The sequence below is a fragment of the Silurus aristotelis genome, assembly GCF_946808225.1.
Source record: "Silurus aristotelis genome assembly, chromosome: 8".
Taxonomy (NCBI): Eukaryota; Metazoa; Chordata; class Actinopteri; order Siluriformes; family Siluridae; genus Silurus; species Silurus aristotelis.
In genome coordinates this window covers 30,917,524-30,928,053 of record NC_139581.1, presented here as the reverse complement: position 1 = coordinate 30,928,053, position 10,530 = coordinate 30,917,524, and the positions used below count along the sequence as shown (strand labels likewise).

Here is a 10,530-nt window from a genome sequence, read left to right as displayed (position 1 = left end):
ACACACACACACACACGACACAGAGCTACACACACACACACACACACACACGACACAGAGCTACACACACACACACACACACACACGACACAGAGCTACACACACACACACACACACACACACACACACACACACACACGACACAGAGCTACACACACACACACACACACACACACACACACGACACAGAGCTACACACACACACACACACGACACAGAGCTACACACACACACACACACACACGACACAGAGCTACACACACACACACACACACACACACGACACAGAGCTACACACACACACACACACACACACACGACACAGAGCTACACACACACACACACACACACACACACACACACACACACACACACACACGACACAGAGCTACACACACACACACACACACACACACACGACACAGAGCTACACACACACACACACACACACACGACACAGAGCTACACACACACACACACACACACACACGACACAGAGCTACACACACACACACACGACACAGAGCTACACACACACACACACGACACAGAGCTACACACACACACACACGACACAGAGCTACACACACACACACACGACACAGAGCTACACACACACACACACGACACAGAGCTACACACACACACACGACAGAGCTACACACACACACACGACAGAGCTACACACACACACACGACAGAGCTACACACACACACACACACACACAGAGCTACACACTCGACACACACACACACACACACACACGAGACACAGAGCTACACACACACACACACACACACACGACACAGAGCTACACACACACACACACGACACAGAGCTACACACACACACACACGACACAGAGCTACACACACACACACACACGACACAGAGCTACACACACACACACACGACACAGAGCTACACACACACACACACGACACAGAGCTACACACACACACACGACAGAGCTACACACACACACACGACAGAGCTACACACACACACACGACAGAGCTACACACACACACACACACACACAGAGCTACACACTCGACACACACACACACACACACACACGACACAGAGCTACACACACACACACACGACACAGAGCTACACACACACACACACGACACAGAGCTACACACACACACACACACGACACAGAGCTACACACACACACACGACACAGAGCTACACACACACACACACACACACACACACACACACACGACACAGAGCTACACACACACGACACAGAGCTACACACACACACACACACACACACACACACACGACACAGAGCTACATACACACACACACACACACACACACAACACAACACAACACAGAGCTACACACACACAAACGACACAGAGCTACACACACACACACACACACGACACAGAGCTACACACACACACACACACGACACAGAGCTACACACACACACACACACGACACAGAGCTACACACACACACACACGACACAGAGCTACACACACACACACACGACACAGAGCTACACACACACACGACACAGAGCTACACACACACACACACACGACACAGAGCTACACACACACACACACACGACACAGAGCTACACACACACACACACACGACACAGAGCTACACACACACACACACGACACAGAGCTACACACACACACACACGACACAGAGCTACACACACACACACACACACACGACACAGAGCTACACACACACACACACACACACGACACAGAGCTACACACACACACACACACACACACACACACGACACAGAGCTACACACACACACACACACACACACACGACAGAGCTACACACACACACACACACACACGACAGAGCTACACACACACACACACACACACACGACAGAGCTACACACACACACACGACAGAGCTACACACACACACACACGACAGAGCTACACACACACACACACGACAGAGCTACACACACACACACACGACAGAGCTACACACACACACACACACACACACACACACAGAGCTACACACACTCGACACACACACACACACACACACACACACACACACACACACACACACACAACACAACACAACACAGAGCTACACACACACAAACGACACAGAGCTACACACACACAAACGACACAGAGCTACACACACACACACACACACGACACAGAGCTACACACACACACACACGACACAGAGCTACACACACACACACGACACAGAGCTACACACACACAAACGACACAGAGCTACACACACACAAACGACACAGAGCTACACACACACACACACACACACACACACACACACGACACAGAGCTACACACACACGACACAGAGCTACACACACACACACACACGACACAGAGCTACACACACACACACACACGACACAGAGCTACACACACACACACACACACGACACAGAGCTACACACACACACACACACACGACACACACACGACACAGAGCTACACACACGACACACACACGACACAGAGCCACACACACACACACGACACACACACGACACAGAGCTACACACACACACGACACACACACGACACAGAGCTACACACACACACGACACACACATGACACAGAGCTACACACACACACACGACACAGAGCTACACACACACACGACACACACACGACACAGAGCTACACACACACACACACACACGACACAGAGCTACACACACACACACACACACACACACGACACACACATGACACAGAGCTACACACACACACACGACACACACATGACACAGAGCTACACACACACACACACGACAGAGCTACACACACACACACACACACACACACACAGAGCTACACACACTCGACACACACACACACACACACACACACACACACACACACACACACACACAACACAACACAACACAGAGCTACACACACACAAACGACACAGAGCTACACACACACAAACGACACAGAGCTACACACACACACACACACACGACACAGAGCTACACACACACACACACACGACACAGAGCTACACACACACACACGACACAGAGCTACACACACACAAACGACACAGAGCTACACACACACAAACGACACAGAGCTACACACACACACACACACACACACACACACACACACACGACACAGAGCTACACACACACGACACAGAGCTACACACACACACACACACGACACAGAGCTACACACACACACACACGACACAGAGCTACACACACACACACACACACACGACACAGAGCTACACACACACACACACACACGACACACACACGACACAGAGCTACACACACGACACACACACGACACAGAGCCACACACACACACACGACACACACACGACACAGAGCTACACACACACACGACACACACATGACACAGAGCTACACACACACACACGACACAGAGCTACACACACACACGACACACACACGACACAGAGCTACACACACACACACACACACGACACAGAGCTACACACACACACACACACACACACACGACACACACATGACACAGAGCTACACACACACACACGACACACACATGACACAGAGCTACACACACACACGACACACACATGACACAGAGCTACACACGACACACACACGACACAGAGCTACACACACACACACACACGACACAGAGCTACACACGACACACACACGACACAGAGCTACACACACACACACACACACGACACAGAGCTACACACACACACACACACGACACAGAGCTACACACACACACGACACAGAGCTACACACACACACGACACAGAGCTACACACACACACGACACACACACACACACGACACAGAGCTACACACACACACGACACACACACACACACGACACAGAGCTACACACACACACGACACACACACACACGACACAGAGCTACACACACACACGACACACACACACACGACACAGAGCTACACACACACACACACACACACACGACACAGAGCTACACACACACACACACACACACACACGACACAGAGCTACACACACACACACACACACACACACGACACAGAGCTACACACACACACACACACACACACGACACAGAGCTACACACACACACACACACACACGACACAGAGCTACACACACACACACACACACACGACACAGAGCTACACACACACACACACACACACGACACAGAGCTACACACACACACGACACAGAGCTACACACACACACGACACAGAGCTACACACACACACACACACGACACAGAGCTACACACACACACACACACGACACAGAGCTACACACACACACACACACGACACAGAGCTACACACACACACACACACGACACAGAGCTACACACACACACACACACGACACAGAGCTACACACACACGACACAGAGCTACACACACACGACACAGAGCTACACACACACGACACAGAGCTACACACACACGACACAGAGCTACACACACACACACACACACACACACGACACAGAGCTACACACACACACACACACACGACACAGAGCTACACACACACACACACACACACGACACAGAGCTACACACACACACACACACACACGACACAGAGCTACACACACACACACACACACACGACACAGAGCTACACACACACACACACACACACGACACAGAGCTACACACACACACACACACGACACAGAGCTACACACACACACACACACACGACACAGAGCTACACACACACACACACACACACGACACAGAGCTACACACACACACACACACACACGACACAGAGCTACACACACACACACACACACACGACACAGAGCTACACACACACACACACACACAGAGCTACACACACACACACACACACGACACAGAGCTACACACACACACACACACACACGACACAGAGCTACACACACACACACACACACACACACGACACAGAGCTACACACACACACACACACACACACACGACACAGAGCTACACACACACACACACACACACACGACACAGAGCTACACACACACACACACACACACACGACACAGAGCTACACACACACACACACACACACGACACAGAGCTACACACACACACACACACACACACACGACACAGAGCTACACACACACACACACACACACGACACAGAGCTACACACACACACACACACACACGACACAGAGCTACACACACACACACACGACACAGAGCTACACACACACACACACGACACAGAGCTACACACACACACACACACACACACACACACGACACAGAGCTACACACACACACACACACACGACACAGAGCTACACACACACACACACGACACAGAGCTACACACACACACACACGACACAGAGCTACACACACACACGACACAGAGCTACACACACACACACACACACACACACACACGACACAGAGCTACACACACACACACACACACACACACACGACACAGAGCTACACACACACACACACACACACACACGACACAGAGCTACACACACACACACACACACACACACGACACAGAGCTACACACACACACACACACACACACACGACACAGAGCTACACACACACACACACACACACACGACACAGAGCTACACACACACACACACACACACACACACACACACACACACACACACACACACACACACACACAGCTACACACACACACACGACACAGAGCTACACACACACGACACAGAGCTACACACACACACACGACACAGAGCTACACACACACACACGACACAGAGCTACACACACACACACGACACAGAGCTACACACACACGACACAGAGCTACACACACACGACACAGAGCTACACACACACGACACAGAGCTACACACACACACACGACACAGAGCTACACACACACACACACACACACGACACAGAGCTACACACACACACACACACACACACACGACACAGAGCTACACACACACACACACACACGACACAGAGCTACACACACACACACACACACGACACAGAGCTACACACACACGACACAGAGCTACACACACACGACACAGAGCTACACACACACGACACAGAGCTACACACAGTAGAGTAGGGCTGGGCGATAGGGCCTTAAAATAAAATAAAAAATAAAATCCCCGATTTTTTCACAAAAAATCCGATTTGCGATTTAAATTGATTTTTTTCCCCTGCTTAAAATCAACCTGCATATGACAAAGAAAATGTTAAAAAAAAAGTTTTAACTTTATTAAATGGGTTAAAGTGCAATCAGAAACAACAAGCCATTGGAAATTGTGAAAATAGAACGTACCATAACATAAAATGAGCAAACCTACAAAATGTTTTGAGTGTTTAAATGTGGAACATGATTGAAAATGCACCCGAGGTTTTGAGTGATTTTGCCTTTACTTTTCCCCAAAACTCCACAGTAACATGACTTGACATTTAACAATAAATTTCAAGTAATAGACAGGGACACTGTAAATTAGAAGTTTTTGAAAGATTGAGCAAACCTATAAAGAAAAATGTTTTATGAGTGTTTGAATGTGGAACATGGTTAAAAATGCAGTGATGCTTGGAGTGATTTTGCCTTTAGTTTTCTTAAAAACTCCACATTAAAATGAGTTGAAATTTAAAATAAGAATATAAAAGATTCTTAATAAGAATTATTTGAAAGATTGAGCAAACCTCAAAAAAATGTTTGAGTGTTTGAATATGGTGATTAAACGCTCTGATTTTTCTGTTTCTTAACGGAAACGCCGTTCTGAAGCGTCTTTACAGGTATTGTGACCACTCCCACCACCCGTACCGTACGTGTACGATTAGACGCGCAACACTAAACACAGTGCGGCTGCTTAACCGTGTATTTTCAGGATGCGGCTGCTTAACCGCAGTCTTGTGCTGCCGCGGTCTTGTTGATGTCGTAGGGTCCTACATCTCTTCCACTCGACAGCATGCCTCTGTTTGAGGTGCTGCAGTAAATTGGTGGTACTGCTACCTTTGCTTGCTCGCTGCCATGTTGTTTGTGTATCTCTATGGCAAACACGGGGGTGGAGGGCTGAGTTCGTTCGGAACTATGGAAGCCCAGAGGGGAGCGTCGGCGGACTTTAAAGTGAAAAACCGATTTTTATTAAAATATATTGATGTAAACTACACATTCGAGTTAATCGATAAAATCGATTTATCGCCCAGCCCTAGCAGAGAGCTGAGGAGGCTTCGTCCTAGCAAAAAGCAGCTGGCCAAAATGGAGTTTCTTCACAACTATTGAAGGCCTGTGCATCAGAGCTGGGGAGACCCTCTACAGCACATCTATAACTTGAGCCGCGAACAGGAGAGGGTCCCATGGCTGTTGAAAACATCCTGTGTCATCCCAGTTCCAAAAAAGCCACACTCTGGAGAGCTGAATGACTTCAGGCCAGTCGCCCTGACATCTCACATAATGAAGACCATGAAGCGGGTGCTGCTACACCACATGTGGCCTCAGGTCTGACATGCCCTCAACCCTCTTCAGTTTGCATACCAGGAGATAGTGGAAGTGAAAGACGCTATTATCTATATGTCACACCGATCCCTTTCTCAACTGGACAGTGGCAGCAGGGCTGTGAGAATGACATTTCTGGTCTTCTCCAGTGCTTTTCAACACAATCCAGCTGCTGCTTCTCAGAGATAAACTGACAAGAGATGGAAGTGGGCTTACACCTGGTGGCATGGATCACAGACTACCTGACCTCAGGGACTGGGGGACTGCAGATCTGACACGGTAGTCAGCAGTACAGGAGCACCACAGGGAACTGTGTGCTCTCTGCTCCTGTTCCCAGGTGGAGGTGGCGGTGGAGGTGGAGGTGGACGGACCGAGCGGTAAGAAACACCTGCAGCTGATGAGACTTATCGGTGCTCTCTGTTTCAGTCTGGCGACACCCACAAAAAGAAGAGAGACAGTAGCCTCAAAGAGAGCGCCACCAAGCAGAGAAGTGTGGAAGGGTCGCAGAACGGTGACTGAGCCAGAGGAAGGTGGGCCGATCCACGAATGGGCGCCGGCAGACATCGAGTGGAAAGTCGTCCCGAACTGGGAAGGAATGCGCCAGGGTGAAAATGAAAGAAAATGAAGAAAGCTCTGCTTGGTGAACGTTTGCCTGTGTCTCTTTCTTCCAGTGTGGAACCAGTGAATGTTTTCCATTCATTCTTTCATCACATTCCTAATGACCGAGGTCTTTTCACAACGACTAACACACATGAATACAGAACCTGTGCAAACCTTTCTGTTCATATTTACAGAACATGAGAACTCATTATTCAACATGGCTCCCATTCCAATGTCCAAGCTCAGTACGTGTTTTATATGGGGTGATATCCATCATGGAATGACCAGTCACTGCACATTAATCCTATTGATCTGGGATCTGGGATGAACTGGATCACAAGAAAGAAATCTCCAACCAGTGAAGAACACAAAGTTTTACAAGAGGCACGGCATTTGTGAGTTGAGAAACCTTAAAGTTCTACCACTTTTCATTTCCACAGCATCTCTATCTAATTTTACACTTTTCCTTTGTAACACAGAAGATACGAAGGTGCTCAGAGATCAGAGAAACCAAAACCCACATCCACTACAAAAAACCTCCACACCACGAACACTGTTCATTTCTTCCACTGTAAGAGGATCAAAACCTCATGCCGAGCTAGCTGCAGGCTAATCTGTGCTAATCTGTGCTAAAACATGGCTGATCGGAGGTCACAGTTCAGATAAACGTTACGGCTCGTTTCACGTTAGTGTGAGACTGTAGGTGTGTGTCAACTGCTGCAGATAAAACACCTCCACATCCGCCCATTAACCCTGTTTACACTGGAGTCAGATCCTCTGAGGGATAACGGACGTGTCTTTAAATAGCATGAGCTTCTGATCCTCGCCTTCCACAAACATCTCCTGCCTCATCACCGAAACCCAACCTACCACACACCCGGACGTGGGCTGCTCGCCAAACACGGACACTGAGGTAAAGTCAACACTACGCATGCACCCATCACACACTAATCCTAAAGCAAGCACACGCACACGCACGTGCACACACACACACACACACACACACACACACACACACACACACACACACACCACAATACATCATCTCTCTCTCACATCCACACACACACACCACAATACATCATGCTCAACACAACACAGAAATCATACTGAAACACACAAGTGTACTGCAGATATAGACAAGTGAAAGAGGATACAATAAATAGAGAGACTGACTCTGACCTTCTCTCTCTCTCTCTCTCTCTCTCTCTCTCTCTCACACATACACACACACACACACACACACACACACACACCTTAACAAAATATCTCTTTATTCCTACTATAACCGAGTACAGGGTTCTCAGTTTTCTAAAAGAAGTGAGACAGGTGGGAGTAGGTGATACAGGTGGGAGTAGGTGATACAGGTGGGAGTAGGTGATACAGGTGGGAGTAGGTGAAAGGTAGGTGGGACAGGTGAGAGTAGGTGAGACAGTTAGTTGGAACAGGTGAGAGTAGGTGAGACAGTTAGGTGGGACAGGTGGGAGTAGGTGAGACAGTTAATTGAGACAGGTGGGAGTAGGTGAAAGGTAGGTGAGACGGGTGGGAGTAGGTGAGAGTTAGTTGGGACAGGTGAGACAGTTAGGTGGGACAGGTGGGAGTAGGTGAGACAGTTAGGTGGGACAGGTAAGAGTTAGTTAGACAGATACTGGGTTATTCATGTAGGTTAGACAGGTAGGAGTGGGTGAGACAGGTTGGTGAGACAGGTGTATCTTACCTTGATCTTGTGCAGGGATTTCTCCTCCTCCACGATTTGGATCAGAACCGTGATACCGGACTTGTTGTAGGTCAGACTCCATCCTTCATCAGACACACACTCGTGTTTGAAGTTGCTGAAGGCTCGGTCATCCGGGATCAGAACCCTGTCACCGGACATCTCTAAACACTCGGACTGCTGCAAGCGCGTGCGCTCCGAGCCTAACGGAAGCAGGTGCTGAAACCGGATCGGGCCTGACACTACCCCGGGGTAATTGTCCGCTTTCCCGCCTGTGGTAACTCTGGAAGTTCCGTTTAGATAGAGGTTTTATAAAAAAAAGGTGCGCGCGCTGCTGGCTACGCTCAGCTCGAGCCGCTGAAACGGAGTGGGCTTCAAGCGCACGCGAGCACTGTGGATATAACGACAGAGACGGGTTCGTGCACAGCTCTAACACCGGCAGCGCGCGCGAGAAACAGCAAACAGCCCCGGTATCGAGACGGAAAAACGGCGTTCTTCTGAGCGGTGGTTGAGCGCGAGCACTAAGTGGCAGAACTATCCGCCGCCGCTGTTTTCCCGTGCACGCGCGTACACACACACACACACACACACACACACACACACACACAGGCCTTGAGATAAGAACGATGAGTGACAGATGCGGACCGCCCACTGCACCGCATGCGCGTGAGAGAGGAGGAGGAGATGA

The 10,530-nt window shown here is 49.4% G+C and overlaps 1 protein-coding gene across 1 annotated transcript in view; it reads right to left on the bottom strand.

The window, feature by feature from the left end:
* stard10 (StAR related lipid transfer domain containing 10) overlaps positions 1 to 10,530 on the bottom strand; it is an 18,099-nt gene extending 7,569 nt beyond the window's left edge. The window contains exon 1 of the mRNA XM_083549138.1: positions 9,846 to 10,530. Within this exon, the coding sequence (XP_083405264.1) occupies positions 9,846 to 10,004 (159 nt within the window). The 5' untranslated portion in view covers positions 10,005 to 10,530. The remainder of the gene's footprint in view (positions 1 to 9,845) is intronic.